Source organism: Ciconia boyciana, chromosome 6, assembly GCF_034638445.1.
Source record: "Ciconia boyciana chromosome 6, ASM3463844v1, whole genome shotgun sequence".
In the NCBI taxonomy this organism is placed as follows: Eukaryota; Metazoa; Chordata; class Aves; order Ciconiiformes; family Ciconiidae; genus Ciconia; species Ciconia boyciana.
In genome coordinates, this window is record NC_132939.1 from 32,541,762 (window position 1) to 32,568,068 (window position 26,307).

The window sequence follows — 26,307 nt, forward strand, 5'->3', positions numbered from 1 at the left end:
TGTCATGCCCCTTTCCCCAGCCAATGAGAAGCGGCGCGGAAGGCGGAGCTTGGAGCGCTTAACTGACAAGCGCCGCGAGGCCCAATGGGAAGCGAAAGCTGACGAGACGGGGCCAATTGGGGGGGGGGAAACCGGTGAGTGCGGTCTCCGGGGCCGGGGGCTGGGCGGGGAGGGGGCGTGGCCAAGAGGGTGAGGGACCTCAATCAGGTGAGGGCGGTGTTGACGGGCGGTAGCGGCGGCCAATGGCGGCGAGGAGGCGGAGCCCCCTTCCCCTCCCGCCGCCGAAGCTGCCAGAGAGTCAGGTCGCTCCGGGATGCGCGGCCGCGGCGGCAGGCGGAGGCGGGCGAGGGGGAGGAGGCGGCGGGGGGGGATACGGCGGCGGCTCGGCGGCACGCGCTGCCTGCCCTCGCCTCTTCCCGCGCTGGGCTGAGGCGGCCCCGCGCCGGGCCCCCCCCCCGGCGGCGGCACCTGCTGCCGGCAGGCGCCGGGCCGCATGAACAATAGGCGGCGGTACCGGCCCCGCCGCCCCCCGCAGCGCCCGGCTGCCGCGGGCGCCTCCCCCTATGGAGCAGCCTCGCCATGGAGCCCCTCACAGAGCTCAGCCAGGAGGGCGCGGGCGGCGGGGAGCCGCCGGGCGGCGGGCCGCTCTGGACCGCCGTCTTCGAGTACGAGGCGTGCGGCGAGGACGAGCTGAGCCTGCGGCCGGGGGACGTGGTGCAGGTGCTGTCCCGGGACTCGCACGTGTCGGGCGACGAGGGCTGGTGGACGGGCAAGATCGACCAGCGCGTCGGCATCTTCCCCAGCAACTACGTGAGCAGCGGCGTGCAGGGGGCCGGCCCGGAGCTGCGGGCCCGCTACCCGCCGCCCCCCGCCATACAGCGTAAGGCGGCCCGGGCCCGGGGCGGGGGGTTCGGCGCGGCCCCTGGCCGCCACCCGGCGGGAGGGAGCCGGGGAGGCGGGGAGAGGCCCGGCCCCGGCGCTCCTCTGGGCCTGGGGGGGTGCTGGGGGCCGCCGGCGGTGGTGGGGGGGACCGGACCGGCGGGAGCCGGGACTGCCGGGATGGTGTGGGGGGAGCCCCGGCCCGGCCCTCCCGAGGGCCCTGAGGGGAGGCGGGGCCGCCGCCGGCGCAGAGGGAGGCCCGGTCCGGCCCGGCCCGGCCCTTCCGTTGGCCCTGACGGCAGCCGGGACCGCCGCGGCGGGGGGAGGCACGGCCCGTTGGGCAGCGGCTGTGGGAGGCCGCGGGGCCCGGCCGGCGGCGGAGAGGCAGGGGCGAGTGGGCCCCGCGATGGCCCTTCGCGTGGGATTGGGGGGGGCTGCGGCGGCCCAGCTCCTCACGGCCCTGGGGCTGCCCCAGGCCGGCGGCCCCTTCTCGGCTGGGCCAGGGCCGCCCCGGCCCTGTACTCCGGTCCGGTTCGCTTTCCCATCCGCAGCCGCATTCCTGCTGCTCCAGCGCCCTTCTGTCTTCCGGGCTAGCGCGCCTCTCCGGGGAGGCCGAACCCAGCTCCGTGTGTTAGGGTTTCATCGGCGCCAGGAGCTGTTTCCCATTGTTAAGTCCTGTGCTTCCAGGGGCTGATAAATTTTCACCAAACGGCTGAAGCTTGGTGGCTAGGCAGTGGTGGAGTCGCCGGGGGCTCTGGTGCCTCTCCCGTTAAGAATATCCATCCTTAAGGAGAGGTTGCTGGATAGGAAGCAGTTGCTTTCTGCAGTGTTGATTCACTGCTAATACTTGTTCAGTGTCTTCCTTTCTCCTAATGAAAAGCTTATTACTTCTGCCTTAAAAATTCCTAAGTTGACTTGTGTTACCAGGTTGCTCCTTAGTCCTTTGCCTTCTTACAAATTCTGTTCTAAAATACCTGTGAATGAGTTTTACCCAAGTTTGGATATCTGGGCCTGCTCGAGGGTTGCTTGGCTAAGTTGCGATCCTGAAGGCACGAAGGGATTGGTTTGTTTCTGTGAACTTCAGTGCAGTTTTGAAGCCTTTGTTGGAGCCAGAGAATAGGGCCATTTCATCTCTACATTTTTTTTACCCACTATGTACAATTGTAGAAAGAGAAACAGTGTGGAATGACAGTTTCTAGATCCTGTTTATCTATCACTATTGACAATTTGGGCAAAGCTTTTTTTGGAGGGGCAGAGAAAAATCTTCAAACTAGTAGGCTTTTCTAGAAAGTAAAATGAGTAAAAAGATGTTTTGTCCTATCTAGGACGTACCTCCAAGGAATACAACTAATAGCTTTTTTCTTATTCTGTGTTCTGCTTGAAAGCATTTAGGTAAAAACTCAGTAATTCGTAGTATTGCCCTTGGGATTGTGAAGGGACTAGGTTGGGCAGTGGTGGTGCTTTCTTTCATTCTGGAACAGTATAGATAAATTATTTTTTTCCCTCACATGCAGAAAACACTGTGAATGCTTATTAGGTTTTGCCTTTGAGATAGTTAGGAGAACCATTTCTGCAGAACTTCTTGAAGCCTCAGCTCCCCTCCTGTTTTGACTGTTCAAGTGCAGGCTTTGTAACTATGGATTCTCCTGCATTATTGCACATCCTGTGGTTTGAGAGTTCAGGAACGGTTGTGGAGTTGCACCTTCTCCCTTTATCCTTGTCTTTCCCTTCTAGTGCCACAACAGGACTACACTACTTCTGTTCTCTCAAGTCATCAACCATATGTTCATGACAGGGTAGAATTTATTGCCTTCCAATAAGTTTTTAATATGCTGAAGGAGTATGTTTCTTTTTTGAAAGAAACAGTGCAATTTGGACAGGGGGTAAAGTTGGTTGCTGTTGAATTGGATTTTCAACTTTAATGTTAGAAATCCCCTTGCAAGGAATGATACCCACTTTTAGAGCTGGTAATGTCAGTTTGATAAATGTTTGGAATAACAGTCTACTGTTAACTTGTTTATTGGACTGTGAAGTATTAAAGTTTTGCTGGAGTAATGCAAGGCGTCATTCCAGACACGTGCACTTCAGTGCAGAAGCTATTTTTAGTTGCATTCCTAAAGTTTGTCTTCATATTTGATGAAGGTGTGGAAGGTGATGAAGTCCTAGAGATTCTGCTTCCACTGAGAGCTGTAGTAGCGTAGCTAGTAATTGCATGCTGTCTTTCAGCCATCCACGTAGCGTCCTTGAATCTTGTCTCAGTGGGGGTACCATGAATGCTAACAGTAGCCTATTGAGGCTGTCAGCAGTGGGCCAACTTGAAGGACCCTCATCTGTGCTGTGGGCTCTTACATGCTATAGACTGAATTAAATAGCTTAATCATATGGTATAATGCTGATTAAACAGCAACTACTTTGCAGTTGTCAGCATGGCCACACGTTCATGGTGTGCAGGCTCTGTAATTCCTTGTTGGTCCCCAGAGGAACAACAGCATGTCCGTTCTTAAATTCTAAGGCAAAAACGTATGTTAAACATTCCTGTTGCCCTTACGGTCCAGTACAGCCTGTCTGCCAAATTAAACTGGAGTTCAGAAAAGGGGTTAGTGTGTTTAGAAAGGTGAAGAAAAATAAGTATTTTGTGCACAAATGTAACTGTATAACTATGTCTGTGAAAATGAAGAAACTAATTAAACACAAAATACCTTTAAAAAAAAAACAAACAAAACTTTTCTAAGGATGAGTTGTTTTTTTTCTGAGTAAGCTACCCATGAGGGCGAGCTGGCTGGTCTGCCTTAGAGAAACATACATTTTCAAAGTAAAGCTAAGGTCGTAGTTGCAAATAAAAGAAAACTTTATTTGCAAAATCACTTGCAGTGTAAGACATTAAACTTCATCTGGAAGCATAAATCTCCCCATTTTACGTCCCAGAGTGGTTCACCGGTGCACCCAGCAGGGGTACGTTTTTTCTGCCGTGCAGTGGGTGACAGCGTACAGGAAGAGTTTTGCTTTCCATGTCTCCGGTTTTCCTTTGCCCGTCTCCCTCTTCTGCCTCCCACCTGCCTGTCGCACTTCTTTTCTGCACCAGGAGCTGGGCGAAGCCGGGGCGGGGGCGGGGGCCGGGGCCGCCGCTGCCGCCGCCGCCGCCGTGCCGGAGCTGTCCCTTCAGCACCGCCGGCCCTGCCCGCCGCCGCCGCGCCGCTCCCCCGCCGAGCTGCGGGCCAGCGGGGAGCGCTCGCTCAGCCTGTCTTTAACGCCTTCCGAATCCGTGAAATGGCCGAGGAAAACGCGGGTTGTGAACACCACCAGCATGTGGTGTGCCGGGAGTTCGGGGGACGGTCTGTCGAGCTTGGTTTGTGGCTTATGCGTTTGTTCGTTTTCAGTCTTTTAATTGACCTTGTCCCTGGGAGGAGGCTAAGTGAGCGTTCCAGCGGTGCTGAAATTCTACTGACTGAAGGTGATGGGATTCGGCATCTGGTTTCTTTAGCTATTTTATCAGTGAGAAATACCAGGGCAGCTCCTTTTGTGTGTTCTCAGTGACAGGGCGGTCTCATATCTGGAGTTACTATTACAGTCTTCTTCTAAAATGTCAGTGTTTCTGGTCAGAATCTACTCCCTCGTCTTTTCTAATAGTCTGTCACTCATGACCATTTGAACACCAAGGCTGCTACTGTAGGAGTGAAACCTTCCTTGGTGTGTTAATCCTTGAAGTTCAGAGCATTCCCCAAAAGATGTACTCACAGTAACAGACAAATAAATTATTTTTGTGTTCTGGACTGGAAAGGGCCTTTTCTCCTTTTGGAAGACTTTCCTGGTCAGTTTTCTATCTTGCTTCCCATTAAGCTTTTGTTCATGGAACACTAGGAAAAAGAACATGGGCATCCTTATTACACTAGCTAAGGATTTGGATGTATTGGCTGGACTGCATAGGAAGGTTGATGATATAATCCCTATATGTAGTCAACTCCTAGCTCATAGGTTTGACTGACTTACAAAAGTAAGACAGACTTTTTAAAGTCATGTTCATGGAGGGTAGGGCTCAGTCAAAGAATAAAAAAGTCTGCAACTGTGGACAGCAGAGTTCGTATTAACTCCATACAGTTTTGTGACAATGTCTTGTACTATAGGCTTATACTTAGGAAAGACATTTGATTGGAATAACTAAAATATTTTACTTCAGCGGAATCTAACCTGCTCCCTTATATGTTCTTATATGACAAGGTAATTTCTTTTAAAAACAGTGGAGAGGTTTATATATACAATCGGTAACTACAAAACCCAGTAATATAGTACAGTACTCTGAATTAATACCTACATCAAGTAAGTCCATTACAGGCTTAACTTCCTTTCCACTAGACAAAGCAGGGGAACCATGTCAGATTTGGCATTTCAAATGCAGAGAAGTATTATAAGTCTTGGTGACTTTCTGCTTAAATCCTTGCATTACGGTATTTTTCCTTTAAAACTTTTAAACATTTATTTGATTGTAGTTGGTAACCCCCAAAATATCAGACAGATGAGCATCAATGGTATCTCACCAGTGGCCTACCACTACTGTAAATTCAGCTGTGTCAGCATGTTTTATTTCATTAGTCAGTATGTGGGGTTCCCATTCTACATTAGTCAGTATTGGATGGGTTCTTTTAGCCATCTGTGAGCATAAACCATGTTTAGTGTACAGTTGTACAGGATACATTTTCTCACATGGTTTGCTCCAGATGCAATTTATATGCTGAATTAAGACATCTGCATCCGTAGATTTTTATTATACAATGTGAAGTAGCCACCAGTTACTGTGGCAGCCTGTAAAGTATAGCTGTGAGTGCATGGGAATGGAAAATGATGATTCTGTTATTTCATATAATTTCTGTAATAATGCAGTATGCATTAATCAAAAAATGTTTTTCTTATTGCTATCTCTGCATACTCAGTATGTGGTCTGATCCATCTGTTTGTCACACTATCATCAGTAGTGTCAGAATTGATTAGCAGATCTCTGGTGGGGAACGAATCTGCAAAGCTTGTAGAGATGTGGAAGAATAAGCATGATTTGGGAAGGACTAAAAGATTGTTAGTAGCAGTTGAATAAGAGACGTTCAAATGAGGGACAAATGCAGGAACAGATGCATTTTGTGTTGAATTTTAGCTATGTCACATTAAGCACTGTAGTCAAGCCAGTGAAGATTAGCCTGTGGGTGTGTTTTTCTTTTTTGGAATCTTGTACTGTCATTGAGAGCAGGAAATGAGGGTTTATCCTTAAGGGGGTGTCAGTGTTATAAGGTTTTAAGTGTGTTAAGAGGAGGCTGTTTTATTAAGTGTGTCATTCACCACCATCAGGTCAAATTCATCACCGATCACAGTGAGTACTTCGTACAGGTTTTATGATACTGCAAGATCTGTTTTACCACACTATTTGGCAATGAAAGATTGTCAGAAGGGACTACTGCTTTCATTTTTATTGTTTTGGAGTGAAGATTGGCCCTTCCTCCAAGGGTAAGAGTGAGGCTGGGCAACATGGACCTTCAGTTGATCTACAGGCTGTGTAGTTGCTAAATGTTTACATCTTTTTTTTGCTCTTTCCCTAGTCTTGGAGATCGACTTCTCAGAGCTTGTTCTGGAGGAAATCATTGGCATAGGGGGCTTCGGAAAAGTGTATCGAGCTGTATGGATAGGAGATGAGGTTGCTGTCAAGGCAGCTCGCTATGACCCTGATGAGGACATCAGCCAGACCATTGAGAATGTCCGCCAAGAGGCCAAGCTCTTTGCAATGTTAAAGCATCCCAACATCATTGCCCTCAGGGGTGTGTGTTTGAAGGAACCTAATCTTTGCTTGATCATGGAGTTTGCCCGTGGAGGATCGCTAAATAGAGTGTTGTCTGGTAAAAGGATACCTCCTGACATACTGGTGAACTGGGCAGTACAGATTGCGAGGGGAATGAACTACCTGCACGAGGAAGCAATTGTTCCCATAATTCACCGTGACCTGAAGTCCAGCAACAGTAAGTGCTACACAGTGAACAGCCAGGGTGCTGGGATAGGGTTTTGGAAAGAAATCGTACAAAGAAGAGAGGGCTGTAATGTTAACTTAGCGATCCTTTCTTGTGAACCACTGTATCCTCTAATTCAATCCCAGAGGGGTTTATTTTTCTACAATATGGTGCTACAGACCACAGGAAACATGTAAATGCATTCACTTTGTAGAAGCAACTTAAATGATTGGATGCAAAAGTAACTGTAAATGGAGCATACTTCTCTAGTAGTTCAAATATAGTGTCTCAGTTTTATGGGCATTTCAGCAGACTCCTGTGTGTTGGAAAGTCTTGTTGAACTTAAAATGTGTGTTGTTCTTCCACTTTTTGGAAGGTTATTCAAAATGGATGTGGTTGGTTAATGGATGACTGGCTCCATCTGTGAATAAATGCTCCTTTGGAAAGATAAATGCTCCTGAGCTTTCATTGTACTTGCTAGATTTTGCTGTATAGATGAGATGCAAGCCTGTCTTCCCTATGGGAGATTTAACCCATTCCTGCTGAATTGGATCTTCTCTCTATCTCCCATAGAGCTGGTGTTGACAGAAACATTAACTCAGGTAAATTAAATGTCCCAATAGGTTCCCTTGTACACCCAAGATTTCAGCTGATGTTTGTGGTGCTTTACATGGGATGCAGCTGACCCATTAGAGCATGGGGACTGAACTTTGGTGGTTACAATTGTGGAAATCATGGTGAATAGCTACTCTGTAATACTAATAGCATTATTGTCTGCCACTTGGGTATTGTTTTTGTAGTGTGTCTGTTTTCCCCAGCTTAAAAGTGCCTTGAAATCAAATGCATGCATAGAACATTATTTGAGTGTGGGAGCAAACTGCTGCAGTGGTTTAAAGATCATAATCTCCTTTCCTGATGCCTGCATGCAACTGTTTAGCCTTTCTCTCTGCTTGTCTATGTCTAGATGGCAAAAGCAAACGCGTTACCTGTGTGTTGGCTGCAGTGGTTTAGATAGGTGTGTTAGTATGAACTCATTTTCACTTATGACTCAAGTTAATAAGAAGCGCTGTGAACTGAGTGGCTGGGATGCAGGCACATGTTCTTTTTTGCTTTGAGGGCAGTAATGTCTAGCAAAGAGGTCTGACAGATGGGAATTTTAAAATCTTAAATAGATTCACTAGAGCTAGCTTTAACCATTACAATGCTGTAAATTTCCAGGCCTTGCAGAATCTTCCTATGGTTTTTTGGCCTCAAATGTTGTGGCAGTGAATTTACATAGTTTTTTGTGAAGGAAAAAAAAAGTATTATTAACTCTTGTTAGCGAGTTTGAAAATAGGAACTATGAGAGCTTTCAAATTAGTTTCTATAATATTATTCTTATACTATTGAAGTTTCCCTTTTTGTTAGACATTAAGATTGCCTTGCTCTATAAAGATTTCCTAATATCTAAACCGTTCCCATACAGATGGCAGTATATATGGGCATATTGATAAATGCTGTCAAATGAAGGATTGATTGGCTTGGTTAATGGATGACTGGCTCCATCTGTGAATAAGAAATAGTTGCCTTTAAGTGTTGGGCCTTTCCTCCTCGCCTAAGAAAATATTTACTTGCTTATTTTGCTAACAGGCCATTAAGACTTAATTGCTTATGCTATCTGAACATTTTTGAGGTTTAGAATGAAAGTTATTTCTAAGATAAAAAGCTGTTAGCTCCCGGTATTTCACTGTTCTATTCGGACTAGAGACTGCTAGTTGTAAAAGGGAAACTTATCAACCAGAGGACCAGCCCAACTAGAGGGACACCAGTGCACAGTGTCACCAGCCAAACACAGATATGGATGCTAGGAAACTTCTGTACAGTCAGCAGCAAGAGTAAATGTCTCTTGTCACAGTGAATCAGCAGTATGTAATTGTGCTGTACTGTAAATTGTCAGTGAGAAGTTGAGGGCTTTGCTACATATATTACTAGCATTTTCCTCATTTGTGAGGAAGCAATAGTAAAGAAAGACGAAGAATGAGTGGGAATGCCTGTGGAAGGATTCAAAGACGTCCTATGTTTGGAGGGGAGAGGTAGAGAATTTACATGGTGGTCTTGACCAAAGATACCATCCAATCTAGTACAGAAATGATGGGCATAGGAAAATTCTAGCCCAGCTAAGTTTACAGAAAGCAGTATTACATTTGGGAAACTACATAAATGTAGGAGCTGGTACTGGAGGGAAGGACTTCAGGTATTTTAAGAAAAATTAATTGTTTTGTAACTCTGTTTTGAAATAAGATAAATTAGTAACCTCAGGTATGGGATTGACATGTTACAACAGCTGTTTAGTTTGGCAATACAGAGTTCTTCATTCTGTGCTGTAAAAATGCATACTGTTTTAAACATTTGAAAATATATGTTCTTTTCTGGGGTGTATCTATAAAGCAAGTATCATAAATAGTAGACTGACAATGGTGGAGCTTTTTGGGGGGGGAGGGAGTGTTGGTCTTTTCTGTTTGTTTGGGGTTTGTTTTTTTTTTTTCTTCCCCAAAAGTGTATATTACCTATACATGCAGGTAGACTTAACTCATGGTTATCTGTAGGATAAACAACTTTGGACTGGCCAAGTCATGTATTTCCTGAATACTCTGTCACTGCATTGCTAAAATCCCTTTTCCATTATATGTAATAAGCGTCTTGGAAATTTCTCTGCTCTGTTTTCTATGGAAAGCTTTTTACAAGTTTTGTAAAGATTAGTGGACTAAGTATATTATTGCATCCTGATTTATATATGGTTTGCATTTTCTGTGTTTTTCTGATGTACTTAGTTTTCTCAGTTACTGTGGATAATCAAGAACAGGTTATGTGGTTAGCTTTGTGCCTGTAGAATTACAAGCTTGTAGCATTTTCTTTGCACAAGTTACCACCCACCAACTGATAGGCAGTAATGTGTCTCTGCAGAAGGAACAGTTTCTGCTTGCAAGAACTTCAAAAAGATTCTTGCAGACACATTTCTTTCATATACTAAACATCTACAAGTACTGTAGAGCTGTCATGGGAGCATCAGCTGTATTGATCTACTGATTGGTACTGCCTACGTTTAGTAATTGATAGTGATTCTCATACATCTCATCTTGCCTTCAAGCACCAGCTGGGACCTGCACTATCCATCTGAAGCTGCAGGATGAGTTAGTTTGGGAGTTAGCGAACAAGATGGGGGAGTGGGAAAGAACAGAGTTGCCTTATTTAAAATGAAATTTTCTACTAGAATAGAAGAAAATAAGAGAATGCCTTGCTTTTACATGTCTGCCTATATTTAGGCAGATACAGAATGCATAAGGATGGTACTTCATGATGAACCTTTTAAGAAGGTCACATTACACTTTGAACAGTAAAATAAGTCAAGTGGGCACCTTAATACAAGTCTGAGAAATTACCCCATTATATATGTATAAGGATTTGAAAAAAAATAAAATATCCTTTTTAATCTAAACTATCACAGCTTTGTGGACTCAAGTAGTGGGTACCAAAACAACACTCAGAATAGTTCTCAACATTTCTGATGGCATAGTGAAGAACATAAGGTATTGATTGCTTTGGGAGGTACCTTCGTCTTGTATAGGGACTGAACTTCAGGGGATTATTTGAAGATTCCAGGAGGTGTGTGTTTCTTGAGGTTCTCCTCATCAAAAAGCACTCGCCAAACCAATTGTCTGTTTTCCTTCTTTTAACCAAAAAGGTGGACATTTTTTCTGTTCCATCATTTTTCTTCCTTTTTTTCTCCTTTTCATTATCACAACTTTACGTTTAATGCTAATACATTTAGAATGTAGGAAAAGTGCCCTGTATGTTTTAAGTATTGTGTTTGTTTGAGGCAGACATTTATTGTAAGTCTTGGAGGCTCCGAGGGCTACCTGTTTCATTGCTTTGGGGATGTTATCAGGAAATGAGTACATAAAGATGTTCACAGAACAAATTGCACACCTGTGATTTATTTTTAGAGACCCTGAAATTCTTTTGCTGAGTGTCAGTTCAGTTGGCAGTGAGTCTGGTAGTCGAGTGTTCCAGTGGCATTACCAACTCGCATGTCAGTTGTATAACTACACAAGAGAAAGAAGATAACCCAGGAAAGCTATTTTGTTCTGCTGTGTGAGGAGATAAGTATTTCTCTTTTTTTTTTGGCATTTGATTAAAGAGATTTAATTTATTCCATGTGAAAATTAATCTTATTAATCTGACAGAATGCTCTCTGGCTTCTTTTTCTTCTCCTTATCTGGTGATATTGCTAACCTTTCCCTCTTCAGCTGCATGTTGGCGCTCCACTGAGTGTATGTTACAGAATTGGTAGTAGGCGTCTCCCAATGTGAAGGCTCCTAACTAGTCTAAATGCTGAGCTATAGAAAAAAAGCAACTAGGAGTGCCCACTGAAGTCAACATCACTATGTTTAGCACAGCTTGTAGAGTTTCCATTTCTCTTACCTCTTATCTGTGATCTGGCCAGAGGAAGGTGTTTGGCATATAATGCTTAGGATCAAAAAGGGCAGTCCTGTTGGTTTTAGTGAAGTATTGTAAATAAAGAAGCTGGTCCTGTTTGTTTCTATTTGTCTGTCAATGTTAGATATGCCAGCATTGCTATAGGAATAATGGCAGTTAACTAATGCTGCAGAGAACTAGCAAAAGCATATTTGCTCTTTTTTTTGACTGGATCAGCAAAATATGTTTGTTATTTGCACTACATTGAAAGATTTTGCTGAGGGTGTTCATGCCAGTTAGCAAAGTGCTTTACAAAAGTCACCATGTTTGTGTTCCACAAAGTGGCACAGAAGATTAGCAGCAAAGTGACATGGCCAAGGTCAAAGAAAGAGGTAAGGACAGAGCTCAAAATAAACCCCAACAATTCTGATTCAGTCAAGTCAGTAGTTCTTCTCTTCTAGTTCTTTGAAGATGTTTATCTCTCCTACTTTTTGGACCACCAAGGTAAGCTTGTGGTATACTGAGAGTCAAAGCTCTAGCTTTCTAAAGAATTCAAAAATCTGCTATAGCTTTGCTTATTTATTTTATGCAGTTGTTAAGCCTTTTTCTGTTCATAAAGATGTTAATAAAGCTGACTTTAACATGGTCTCTGGACAGTTGTTCCTAGGACTTACAATATTCCTTGTTCTTTATTTTTTTTTAAAGTATGGGCAGAATTTGGAAGCAGGGGTTCCTTGCAACTAGTTCAAATCCAACCCAAGGACAACAGGACTGGAATGTTACATATCAGTCTTGATAACATGTGATTAGTTATCTCATTCCTTGTTGCAGTATTCACGTCCCAATCCATTCATAATTGACACTTCTGTTGGCCTTTTCAGAGAAGAAAAAGCACTTAATGTAAACCTCTTCCTCTGTCTGGCAGCGCCATAGAGGAGAGCTCTTCCAGGGTCTGCTTAAAGTATGTTGGCAGAGCAGTGTGGAAGTCTGCACTATTACTGCTGCTTCTGGTACTTCAGTGTAATTTGCTGACTAACTCTCCAATCTTGTACCCTCTATCAGAATGGATTTCCTTTGTCAGTGCAATTAAATGAGTGTGAGTAATGCTTCATGTAAAGTGTAGTGAAACTATTTCAATGGCATCTGAATGCTTTACACTGGGTGAATAATTGATCTGGCCTTAGTTGGGTGGTCCCTTGCCCTGTAAGAGGAAAGTGATAAAAATGCGAGGGTTTTTGGGGGGGGACAACAGCTGGGAGATTAATTTTATGCAGATGTTTTCCAGTTCAGTTTCGGGGAGCAAAAATCAGTAAATCAGTAAACCTCTTTTTTTTTTTTTTTAAAGATTTAAAAAGTATGTACAGTAGAAATTCAGGCTGTTTGAAAGGCTTGATATACTCCTAAAGGTGATTAAAGATGACTTTTCAGGTTCTGCCCTTAAGTAATTATCTGATTCTATGGACATGCTATACAATATTGCTAATGGTGCATAACTCCTAGTTCTGGTTACTCTGCTTATTTCTCTGTCTCCCCAGAGTATCAGCCTTTGTGGTGATATCCTGGTCACTTGTATTGAGGTTAAAAATAATTCCAAATATCTATAATTTTTTGCATGTGGTAATATGATGATGAAAGTCATGCCAGTAATACTACAACTTTTTGTTGAACAGAATGAAAAAAATTTTAATTGCATGTGTTATTAGTTCAGAAGATGTAAATTATACCTGAAAGTGATGCTAATTTTTAAGCTGTTGAGACATGGGTAATTCACAGAAGTAGGGTGACAGTTTACTTTGGGTTTTTTTTTTCCTTAGCTTGTCTAAATTAGTGCAACTACTTTCCTCTCTGAGAGGTGTGACAGATGCTTTCAATGTTGCAGTCTCATTTTCAGTATGTTTTAGTAGATTTCTGAGAGTTCCAAAATAAAAATACATCTCCTGTAAATGGTTTGTTTTAGTTGAATATTAATTGATGTCTTCACTGTTAATTGCAAGTCAAAAATAGAAAGATTTTATGGAATAAGCTTAATGTCCACAATAACGCTTTGGTATTCTCCTGCTCACACCAAGTAGCAAAAAGGCAATTTCACAAATGGAATACCTTATCTTTGTAGACAAGAATGGAAAGAGTTCCTCTCATTTTTAAGAAGTGAAATTGTGTCTACTACTTTTAAAAACCTAGCTAATATCCTTCTCATGTCTTTGTGACACTGCATATATTTTTCTGCAGGGCTCTTTCTGCTCCTAAGAAAAAAATAACCAAGAGTTATGACACTAAGCACTTTCTCCAAATGCTGCATATGGAACCATAGAACAGATATGAGCAGACCTGAGCACCATCATGCAGGAGGTGTACCTAGGCATCTGTGTGCCACTCCCATGAATTCACTGTCTGACCATCTGTGACAGAGCTGGGATAAATCTGTGTTTTTCTGAAATGTCTAATAGCAAGTCAAGGGTGAGAACAGCCTTGTGGCATTTCCGGGAAACTAGAATAACGTTTTCAGCTCCACTTTTTTTTTTTTCTGTTGCTCCCATGTCAATAAACTTAATTTGAATTTTGAGGTATTTCTGTCAGCAGCTTCACTTTTGCTTTTCTCATCAAAAATTCCTTTCAGAATTTCAACATATCCGAAGCAAACGAACTCACTCTTGAAGCATCACAAGTTAAGCACAGTCTTGCTCTTTGAAGTGATGATTCATCACCCAAGATGATTCCTTAATTTTAAGTAATATCCCATTTTGAAGACGGTGCATATTCCCTTATGACAAGACAAAGAAAGCCTTAAGCTGTTGGAAAGAATACAGGATATAGCACGTGATTTTAAGAAGCTGCCTTTTGGTACATGTTTAGTTTCTGATTCTAGAATAGTTTCATTTAGATTGGTGTGACTTTGATTTCCAAAAGGTTGCCAAAGTTGACTGCCATATCTGGTAATTGCTTCTTAATTGTCCACCTGCTAATGGAAAGGTAAATTCAGCCATCCTCAGACCTGAACTTTTTCCAGATATGAAAAAGAAATAGTAACAGAACCTCATGCACTAAGAAGAGAAACTATCGCAATGTATAAGGATTTATAATTATGTTGTTTGGTTTCATCAGTGTTTCTTAAGATCAGGAAGAAGAGGACTCACTCGCATAACAGTAAATGTTTGTGTCCCAGCCTGTAGCAGAATCGTTATGGTGGTAATGACAGCATGGTGCAGTGTCGTTTAGGGTTCTCTTCAGAAGGAAGTAGCCAGAGGATAGACAGCCCTCCTATGAACTGTTTGTGTTACTACTGCACACAGCCCTTCCATTCCGCTTTCTAAAAGCGTTGTTATATTACTCAAGTATTTCTTATAACACCATTTTTTATTAAAAACAAAAATACCTTCCCAAAACACCAAACTTTATCTAACGCACATATAGATTCCAAATTATCTCTGAAAACCTGTATGTGCTTTGAATGCTGTACTACTTGAGTCCTGGATGATTTTTAGAGCTACAAGCCAAGCTCCTAGTTAGCTGTACAACATCTTCCTCTGATGCTTCATCAAACAGGCTTCTGGAATTTGCTTTGGCTGTTGAGAAATGTTAAGATTTGCTGTTCATTTTACAACTGGAAACCTTAATTTAAAATGTGAGCATGGCTTCGACCTTGCTGATTTATAGACTTATTGTTTAGATGTGTGGCAAATAATAGTCAGTGTGCCAATAGCTCCCTTTAGTAGTAACAGGTAAATATTTGTGCCACTAAGATTTTGTTTATTGCAACAATTGCTGTGCTTAAATTGGGGATTCCTGGGGGGTTCTTGTGGTGCTATAAAGAAGTGCTAGTATGGGTAATTGCTGTGAAGATGGAATATGTAAGGGCAGTGGGATGTATGTGAACCAGGCCATGTGGTCCACCTGCCACAAAAGTGTTACAGCATTTCCTACTGTTTTCTCATCTTTGAGTATGGGCCTGGGAAAAGATGTTAGAGAGAATAGCCTTTAGTTGCTTTTGACTTTGTATTGTTCAAGGATCCTGAAAATAAGAAAAATCCCATAACTTTGATTAATAGAACTCAATGTGCATAATTCTGCTTGTTGAAGTGTTGTCAGTCTTGCCCTTGGATTTATTGATTTGCTTTTTCTTGTTTGATGTTATCAGTCACATAGTGTGAGGCTTTGATATGAATATGGTCATCTGGTAACTGGGGGATATTCCTAATGCTGCATCAGGGTACTGTGTAGTCACTTAATACTCTTTGATCATAGAGTACGCTGGGTCAGAAAACTAACAGAAATCTAACACATCAAAAAGTGAACAGCTTTCTGACAGGTTTACTGCATGAGCTGTTATCTTGCATGGACTTTCATGTGCAACAGTGCAGGACTACCCTCTTTCTCAGCAGCTGGCAACTTGTTCCGCTCAGCTTAAGGTAAAACTCTGCAGTATTCAAGAAAGTCTGAATTTCACTGTTGTCAGCTGTAGCTTGGTGTTGATTGTGCATCTCGGAACCTTTTAACATTTGTTCTGATGAATGAAAATACACCTCTCTTCCTTTGCTTAAGGTTTTTTAATTAAATCTGATTAAAAAAAAACACAACAAAAAAAACCCCCCAAAACCCCACAAACCACCAAAAAAACCAGCTTCTGGTGTGGTTTGTGCTGCTGCCTGTGAAGTTTTTATGTCTTCCTTACCTTCTAGATTGTGGAGTACCATCCTGTTCCAGGAATGAATAGTACTTGGTGTTTTTGACTGTTTCATAGAGATGTCTTAATTGAAGCCAAAGCAAAACAGTTCTGTGCTACTTTTTTCATCATGAATTTCATGTTTCTATTTGCCTGGAAATGTCTCCCACTGAACCAGCATTATTATTAAATCTCTTTTCTGACAGTCTCTTGAGCAACAATGAATGAATGTCATTCCTGTGATTCTACTCTTCCCTTTCCTTTTTTTATTGTTGCCTAATACAGTTCTTGTTGCAAGCTTTCAAACTGATATGATTTGGTGAAGCACTGTGTTGGGTACAGATGTAATTACATTTTTTTCCTTGGAGCATTTAACTGATTATGAAGAGTACAATAATCCATGCCTGAGCTAGAAGATTGTTCCAGTGTAAGCAGTATGGTAGGATTTAGTCTGAAACCAGAGTTGAACAGCTCCATTTTTCCAGGAACTCACCTGAGTGTTCTCCGGAGCATTCAAAGTGGTTTGTACCAGATCACTAAAGTGATAAGACTTTTTCAGCTTGGCTAGGTGAAAGGATCGATTCTAAATATATCGTGGCTCTGGATGCCTTTCCTATCCCCTCCCCCATTATGCATTAGCTCTTTAGAGTTACTGTACTGCACGGCTTAAAATCCAAGAACTGCTGTGCTGTCACATCCATCACCTCCTCTAGGTTGATGGAAGAGGACAGTCGGCCAGCTTTATGGATTTGCTGAACCCTCATGCTTACCAAATAATTAAAAAGCTTTTGCTTCCAAGGTGTCTATTTTTTAAATGTGTTTTTGCTGGATGGTTAATGATAAAAGAGAGAAAATATTTGCTTATTACTAGAGACAGTATTTGTATTCTTTGTTTTTCCTTCTAAGAGGTGAAATTTTGAGTGAGTCTTAAATTCTGTGGTCTACAGGATCTTAGGCAACACTTAGCCTTCTGCACCACAAACAAATATTAGAATAGAGATGCAGTCCTACTGAAATGAACGGCCGAGTACCCAACAGAAGGTAGGTAAAGGCTGCATGCGGAAAGCCCGGCCTCAGTCCGTGTGCAGATCTGTTAATCACTTTAAGTACTTTGAATGCAGGATCAAGAGCAGATTGCTCATTATCTGGATACTTGTGAAGCAGAGCTGTGCAGGCTGACTATGGAAGGTAGAGCTAAAATTGCAAATTAGATTTTGGCAAACTGCTACAATATGAGGTCTCATTTTGGAGTGAGTTTTTGAAATCCTTTCCCAAAAGCTTAGTTCTGTCCTCAAGGCAGTATGCCAGTGTACTGCCAATAAGACTTAATTATTAAAAAAAGGAACACCTGGCAAGCTCAGTCCCTTGTCCCCTTTGCAATAATGCTACTTTTTTGACTTGTTAGGCAAACTGCAGACTTACTAGCTAGCTTCTGGCTCTCTGAGTCCATGACTCTCAGACAATGCAGCAGCATGAAGCAATATATTAAGGTTATCTTTTTATCTAACATCCAGTATTTCCCACCACCACCATCTGAGCTGAAATGTATCTTGAAGTTTTGCTTATTCATGGGAGGGGAAAATGGAATTGGAACAATTATAGTAAGTTCAGTGAAGCCATCTTCTATGCAAGAGCATTTTTGCTTGATCGATGGATACTTTTCTCCTTCAAATAAGGACTGTTCAAAAACTATAGGACTATGGTTAATATTTGCTATTACTATAGTACCTTCTAAATAAGAACCCTGAAGATTTCAGAATGCATTGCGTTTCTTCAGAGCACAGTGGAAGTTTTTATTCATTTTCAGATAAAAGCAAGTATAAAAAGTAGTAATTGGCCCATGCAAGAGGCGAAAGTTGCTTATCTCATTTTTCTGAATTAGTCTCCATTTAAAAAAATAAATCTACATTTGCATGAATTTCACAGCTTCCCAGTAGTTGAAAGTGTTTGAACTGGACGTAGATCTAGAAGGCAGTCAAAGGGATTTGGACAAAGCGAAGATTATACCTAGATTGTGGGGAGATGAGTACAAAAAATACTGTAAACTGAAATTGGCTGTCCCAGTTGTGAAATTCTAGGGTGTGTCTGTCAGGGAAGAAATTCAAATTTAAGTGTAGTATTAGTATTTTAGTGTTCATGGACCCTCTGGCTAGGAGTAGAAGTTCTTGGAAAATGCCTTCAGAGCTGTCCTAGCTTGGATAACTTTATTCTGTAGTCTGAAAAACAAACCCTTAGAAAACGTATGGGGTTGAGTGAGGAGATTCTTTGTTCAAGACAAGGTTTCCTGTAACAGATTGGCTTGGTTGTGGAGATGTGGGTGGGTTGGAGAGGCTGGATCCTGTGATATTAATCAGACTTTTTTCCTCTCTGACACACCTTCAGCTTCAGTAAGCCTTTAGTTGACTTCTGAAACTTGTGTAAAGCAATTCTTTGATAAATCTGGAATTGTTTTGAAATAGAAATATTCTCTGTCTCATTCAACTCTTGCACTTAAGACTTCTGCTGTATTGCTGACAGGAAGAAGTTTAATGGTAGTGCCTCCTCATACAGGTCTGGATTGCTCTTAAATCCTACCATGGAAAAGACTTGCAGCTTTTAGAACTGCTCATGTTTTGCATTTAAGGGTCTCAGAGTGAAAAAGCATTAGTTTCCGTAAAGGTTTTACTGTGTTCTTTCCTTTCTGTAAAGCTCTGGGATTTGATGGACTCGGTATCTGATACATCTCCTTATACTACTTGAATTATCTAAGTGGAGGAAGTGGATGGGTTGATGCTTATCCACTATCTGACAAAACTTTTCCTATTTTGCATTTTGGTAAGTGAATCCACAGGAAGCTGTTCTGTTTGCAGGATGGAGGAAGAAATAAAATGTGTCCAATATTCCCACCCACAGTGAGTACTCAGCTGCAGCAATGGTCTTTCACACTCCAGCTATGACAGGGTAAGCACTAGTTCCCCTCTTCGTAGCTGCCTGTTCACCTTACTGCTGTTGAAAACAGTGATCATACAGTAACAGATGAGCAAAGGCCTATGGGAAAACAAATCTGGTACTAAGCTGTTGTATCTCTAGGTAGTTGAGTTGCTCTGGAGTGATCTGCAAAAACACCGAGCTACAGCAAAAATGCATGATATTATTCTGGGAAAGAAAAGATAAGTTAGGTAGAGAAGTGTCATTCTGTGTGAGTTTGAGTTCCTTTGTCATTTTTCAGCCTTTGAGGTCTTAAGTAGTGGTCTTCTCACTTCTCCTCAATCTAACAAAATAAGAATAGATATGGTGAAGCATTGGGACTAAAGGAGAAGTCTAGTTGAGAGTCCAGGTAAGAATATGAGAGACTGGGGAAGAAACTTCACTAAGTCTGTGCAGGTAGTTGGATGGCTACTTAATGATTTAAGTGTTAAAAAATGTTTCTACACCAAGTAAAATAACAAAGATGACATATTTATCCTATTTATAGTCCTTCCTCTTGTCACTCTCACCCAGCCATCGCTGTTGCTGCCATCTACCTCTTAGACTCTGTAGCCAGCTGATGTGGCTCTAAGGAGACAGAGTACAGCACAAAATAATGAGTAGGGGCTCTTGTGAATGGGTGTGAGTGGGATGTGCTTGCAGGCTAAATCCTTTTGCTGGAGTTTTTCCTCATGTCTTGATATGACTGCTTTCCTCATTCCTGAAATCTTGGATGGCAAAGCATTCAACCCACAGCAGTGCTAACATTGAAGACTGAAACAGAACTACTGAAGTGCACTGACAGTTACAGGTATTCAGATATTTCCACCACCTTTGGGTTTTTCAGGCCTGTTCAACTCTACATCATCAAGTTGCTGTGTCTGTTTGGTAGTTTGCAGTCAGGGCCTCACCTGAGACCTCCACCACCCCCTCTGTCTGGGAGCTCTCTTTAAGCTCAAGCTAATTTGAAGTACCTTCATAATCAGATTTTCTTATGTTTCTGGCAAACAAGCTTTTGATACTTTCTTTAGATTGTTCTCCCAACCTGTTTCAAAGCACCACTATCCACCGTAGCACACTAGATACACTGTTAATGGTAGGCATCTCTGAAGAATTGATAAAGCTTCAAAATATAACAATAGAACACGAGTTAATGTTGCTTTATCACTAGGTAGTAGCCCTCTTGTTTCATGGTCTGCCTAGAACTGTAGTATTTAAATAAAAGAATGGCAGGTATTATGGCACTAAAATACTGACTGTATTGTCTCAGTTGGGGAAAAGTTATATGGAAGTTAAATGTGAAGCCAGCAATCATCCATCAAGTCAAGAGATACATCCTGGTGTACCACAGACAACAAATCCAGCTTTTTTCCCCTACAGTAGGGATCTTTGTCTTCTAGCCTGCTCCCTTCTGTATTTCTTCCTGTATGCTTTCAGTTCACATTGCACTCAGTCCCTCTCTTATTTCTTTTTAATTTCTCCCTTCACTTACAGATTGTAACCATTTCCATCAGGCTTCATGTTCATTAGCTAATAGATTTCTGTTCTTGTGTGCCAGGCTTACTGAGTAGCATCATGCACAGCTACATGACTTGGTGTAAACTGTAAGCTTTACCATCCAAGAGACTGTCTTGGATTTGTTTGCAATTTCTTTTGTGTTTCTTAATACACACACACTCTGGACTGGGAAAGGGAGCATGAAGTTGCTGATACAGCTGTTGTCATGAAATATGGGGTTGATGGGCAGTTTGGTGGTTAACTATTGTGGTAGTATTGCAAGGTAATCTTGCTTTCCTTGGTATTCTGTCATTACCAATTTTTGCCTCTTAAGTCAGGAAGTTATTTTCTTGGTGTGCTGTGTGCTAAATAAATTGGGAATACAACAGTGGAGTAGTTGAAGTGGAAGCCAGTACAGCCAGAAAATTTTGGTATGCCTGGCTGTTCATACTATTTTGTGCAGTAGACAGCAGTCCCTTTTTTCTACCTTCATATATATAAATGGGCTATTTTTCCTGTGAGTGATCATGCTGTAGTAGTTCCTCCCTGAATGTTGTTTTGTTTCTGAAGTGATGAGTCAGCTTTTAGCACAAGCAAAGGAGTATTCTGTTCAGCACTACACTATGCAGATAAACCTAATCCTTTCTCTAGGCTGAGAAACCAGAAAAAGGCAATTATACGTGAGATGAAATGAGGAGCCACTTCCTACCAGTTTTTTGATGTTACTAGCAACTGGATCAGCATGGGTTAGTGTTTATTTTTCCCTATTTGCTCTTTCCCACTACTTTCACCCACTGGAGACTAAGAATGCTGTCCTAACTGTCCAAAAGTGTAGCTGAAAACTAAAATAACCCTTCCAAAAGAAACAAGCAAAAAATCTGACAGTGTTACTGCGTTCCAGGGGAAGTTTGTGTTTGTGAGAGGAGGTTATAACATGTTTTATGGATCTGCCGGTATAATATGAACAGAACAGCAGATTAAAACAGCAGCTGTTAATTTTGTTGCAAAAAAATTTTTTTCTTAATTTCCCGTGTGAAAACTTTCTTTCTGTGAAAGTAATCTACCTCTTTAAACTAGCTTTTCATGCATACTGGAGGTAGTATGTTGCTGGATGAAAAATAGGAGGTGTATTACTGAGGTTTTATAAAGGGGGCAACTTAGAACCTAAGTAAAGCTTTATCATGTTTGTTTCAGTGATCGGATTGAAAGATTCAGTACAGATGGTTTATCTGTTTATGTAGGGTAGAGGAGTGTGTTTGGAAGAAGAGTAGATGGGTTTGAGAATAAAATTAAAGGAAAGGGATAGAAATGTGTATATTCTGGCAGCAGGGAAGAGATCCAGACCAATTAGTGCTTCTAGCATAATTGGAAAGAGGACAAAACATGTTGTAATAGAAATAAGTTAGGTTAAGCAGAATGAAAAATATATCAACAATGCAATTATTTGCATTGGAACACTATAATAAAGTTGAGAATATTCCCAAAACAAAGTTTGCTCAGCAGTTTTAAACTTCTTACTGCAATGGCTAAGAAGCAGGAGTGATACTGGCATATTAGGTGTGGTTTACCCAGCCCTCTTAGAGTTTATTAAAATGTAGGTACAAGTAGATCAAAGGATATACAGCTTTATACCTTGTCTTTACCCTGTCATGGTGTATTTGTATATCTGATATCGTGTCTTTCTGGTAGATGTACGAGTAATGAAAATACAACTGTTTAATATACGGAAACGAAGTTCTCCTTGCAGTAAGGCTTTGTGTGTTTGACAAAGATGTTCACCATTGACTTTTCAATTGATTCAGTGATCATTAAGCTTAGTGGTGCAAGATGCAATGAATTATGACCTCCAGCTGCCTTTGTGGGCCAAGGTACAGTTTTATTTAAGACTGATTTAACAGTAGTACCAGTTTGACTTATATCAGCTGTCCTACTAATAGAACAATATATTTCTGAAAACTTAATTTTAAAAAAGTTCAGAACACTGAGATAATCTTGCAACTATGAGTAAATTGGTTTTCACCAGATGGCTCTCTAACATCTGGTGTGTTGGGGAACTTCCCTAATTGAAATTGCTTACTTATACCAGACCACAGATTCATGTGGTTTGAGTTTGGGCACTTAGCACAGATGTGCCTCTAATCAAGAGAGGCTCCTGTAGAAAGTAACTCAGAGCATGTATATTAGACTTACGCTTGGAATCCCCTTCTGCAGAGACTTTGTCTTTTCTGACTGTGTTTGGAGCCTAGGAAGGCTGCCTTCTGAGATGCTGTGAGTTTGTTTCATCCAAGCCAGCTTTCACTGTAATGATCCATGAGGATGGAGCAGGGGGAAGGGGAAGAAATTCGCCTTTTGAACATGTGAGGCTGTGGTAGGTGTGCATCTTTTCCATGCATGCAAGACAGAATTTAATCTTTCTAAAAATGTTTATCACTTGCCTCCAGGGCAGCCCGTCTGTAGTTTTATCTTATAGTTTATGGCAGAGTTGAAACTTGGTTAGCATTTAATCTGTTATTTTTTTAAACTCCAGTCTGTATTCCTTCAGAATTAATTTGATCCTCTGTTTTGCCTACTTAGAACTAACCAGTGGTTTTGGGTACTAGTACAAGATGCCTGCAGTAACAAAATTTTAAAGCTGCAGGTTTCAGTGTTTTCACTGCAGGGATTTCTCCTTCTGAAAGGACATAGAATAGTCCTAGATACGTATAGTCCCAATTCTAAACACACTAGTGCAAGTTCATGAGTTGCTAGTGAAAGTTCAATGTTCTAACATGAAGATCCACCTTTGGAACTGTCCTTAAAGGTCTCATTAGAGCAAGAACAGCCTTAACTCTGTCCTTCTATTAAGTAATTGTGCACTGTCTAGTGCCCCACAGAGCGGGCATCCTCATAATGACTTGTGATGACAAGACAGAACTGAGGATCCAGTAGAGGCAACTACATGAAGGCTGAAGGATATAATGGTATCTTAAAAGTCTTAATTGAGTTGCTTAGTATTGCTTTGAATACTAAGACAGATGTTTTTGTCTTTCTAGTAAAGCATAATGTGGAATGGGGTGGAGCAGGAGGAAGAGCTGACTCAGTGTCAGATACCATTGTGTCAGTCATACTTCAGTGGGTCTGTTTCTGTGAGGTCTATTTTCAGTACAGATCTTTGTTTAAACAACAAAAGCATCTGAATTGGCCCTGGCTCTAGAAAAAAAAACCCTCATTCTTGATGTCACTGATACACAACTGTGACTCATGAAACTGAGAATCATCCCTTTTGGGATCTGTTATCAGTGGGATCTGTGTACTTCTAAAGACTTTATTACTTTCAGTAAGACTGACATTGGGTTCTGTCAAAAGCCTGCTAGCTATTAATACACATACAGAATGATACTTAAACTGGAGAAGGTAAACTGGCTTCACCTGACCTCAAGAAGTTGATTTCCATTACTTCCAACTCTGCTAGAAAAGCTGCTAGCTCAAATCACAAACAAGGATAAGAGGATCTTGGGTACATCCTCAGTTCTTCCCCCCTGCCTTACTAACTAAGAAACCATCTTTAAATGGTACCAGCACTGGCTGAGTTAACTCCCCATCACTCTTTGTGCAGATTGAGACTGGAATGAGAAACTCCAGTTATATCAGGAAAGTCTCTAATGACACTTGTGTTTCAGCATCTGGTGTTGCCTACTAACTGAAGAGTATTAGACCTGGTGAAAGGTCTGGTTAATGGCCAGCATTCAATGATCTGCAGAATGTACTGAAGATGTTCTTTGTAAACTTTATCAGTCTGCTTTGGCTCTGGCCTCTTAACTATTGCTTCAATAGTCAAAACAACTCAATCAAAACATATCTTAAGCAACTGGACTTGTTCTTGTGGAAATTAATACTCGTCCACATTACTGTGATTCTGAAGGGGTAAATGCCAGGACTTGTTGACTAAGGATGATTCTCTGATAATATGGATCTTGATTGCTGAATTCACTCATGGCAACAAAGACAAATTAAAGGATGCAATTAAGAAAGGCTGTTTAGTAGCTGGGATGGTCTTACAGGCCTGGGTGCTACAGTTAGTACTGCGAGCATGATGGTAATTGTCCATGAAGTATCAAAGTCCCAAGCATAGGGTGTCCTAAATCTTCAGAGAGTAGGCTACCAACTGCCACCTACAGCTCTGAACTACTCGGAGATAACTGAAAATGCTGTAAAGTTAGTGATGAAAGCAAGCTATGCAGTGCCTTTCCTCTTTGTTACTGCAACTTCTTTTGTCCTGACTAGAAGCCAAAGCATCACATAGATGGAAACCTGTGTTAAAAAGTACTGAAAATATAACGACAACAAGTTTTCTCATCTCTAGCAATACACAGTTTTTCGTTTACTTGCTGTAATGTCAGACAGTATGACTAAGGACTGCACTAGACTGAGTCTTGTCAAATGATCTTTGAATTCTGCCTTATACTATTCTGCTAGTTAGTCTGTCTCATCATCAGACCAGTAAGTGTTGGCTTATTGCCTTTGGTTACCTAACCCACCCCTTTGTTTATATGGTGCCGCCTCCTTTCTCTGTACTTGAGGAAACTTTCTCACAAGAGTCTGATATGAAAATATCCTTGATGCTTCTTGTAAGGCACCATGGATGTTCTGAAAGAATATGGAGGAACATCAACAGACATTTTCATTTCAAAGAAAAAAGACTGGTCTTCATCATAACCTAGATAAGAGGAGGCCCAGTGTTTAATTTCTGCCTTCGTATCTCTCTAAGCTCAGATTTAACAAGTCTTGATTGACTGTTGTCTTTCAGCACTTGAAGTCTGCCTGTCTCTCAAGAAGTTAAACAGTGGGGTCAAATCATTACCAGTAAATGATTCTTGAGAGTCCTTGTGGTAAAGTTCTTAATAAATTCTTGGTAGCTGAAATTACACATCTAAATGAGATGTACCTGTATCTGGATGACTGCCTGATCCAGTGAAGGTCTTGCTAGGAGATACCAAGGCCTGTTTGGATCATATTCCTTTCTTGTTGTCTCAGCTGGGACACCTTGAGATATGGAAGAGCTGTCTTGCTGGACAGAATTCATCTGAGCTGTAATTAATTTCTCATTGTCAAATGCTTATTTTCCAGAGGACAAGTTCCACGTCTTTCAGGAATCTATGAAAATGTATGCGAGCACTTCTGGATTATTACTCCTGTAAGCACACATGTTCATGATACCCTTCACCTAAAGTTGCTAACAATATTTATTGCTAGTTTAAGCCACCATGCTTTGGTTTGCACTTGCAGCATGCAAAGTACATGGTATTGGTGATTTGCTATATTAAGTTGTTTTGCTATAGCAGTTGGATCCTCAAAGCTGTCTGAATGTGCGTGTCATACCCGGGTTGCTTCACCAGTCCCTTTTGCACACTGCCAGTTGGCTCCTACCCATGCTACTTGAGATCAGCTTTGAGCTTGTGCTACAGAGGAAAAAGGTGTTTTTTGAGTTTTTAGGAGCAGTAGTACATAGCACACCTTCATCTACAACTTGGCTGGCTCTGTGTATGCACGCAGGAAGAGATTTCTTGCATGGGCCCTGCTGGAATGGGGAAACGGTGATCCACCATTAACAAGCTGACACAGGTTCGGCATGTTCCTGCTGATTTGGCTCTCATTGTTCCCTGGTTGCCTGAAAATTAGGCCCAGTATCTTTGCTGCCAAACAATTTCTCTTTTTAAGGCTGGGAATGTGAAAGATTTTCAATTCAATTTTCTACCTTTTTTAAAAACCTCTATCTCATGCAGACCTTTTAAATCAAGAGACCAGAATGTGAATATGTACTGCCTTGGTAGATTAGCTGTGGTTTTGGTGTAGGTGCTCTGTATTTGTGTCTGAATTTTTTTTGTTAGGCTGATCATCTGGCCACTGTTA

General features: G+C 41.6%; 1 protein-coding gene across 2 annotated transcripts in view; it reads left to right on the forward strand.

The window, feature by feature from the left end:
• The first annotated feature begins 362 nt into the window (after window positions 1–362).
• MAP3K9 (mitogen-activated protein kinase kinase kinase 9) overlaps window positions 363–26,307 on the forward strand; it is a 63,746-nt gene continuing 37,801 nt past the window's right edge. Inside the window, exons 1-2 of one of the 2 annotated variants that reach the window (XM_072865442.1) lie at window positions 363–880; window positions 6,459–6,872. In XM_072865442.1, the coding sequence (XP_072721543.1) occupies window positions 580–880; window positions 6,459–6,872 (715 nt within the window). In that variant the 5' untranslated portion in view covers window positions 363–579. The remainder of the gene's footprint in view (window positions 881–6,458; window positions 6,873–26,307) is intronic. The other variant, XM_072865443.1, reaches the window with a different exon arrangement.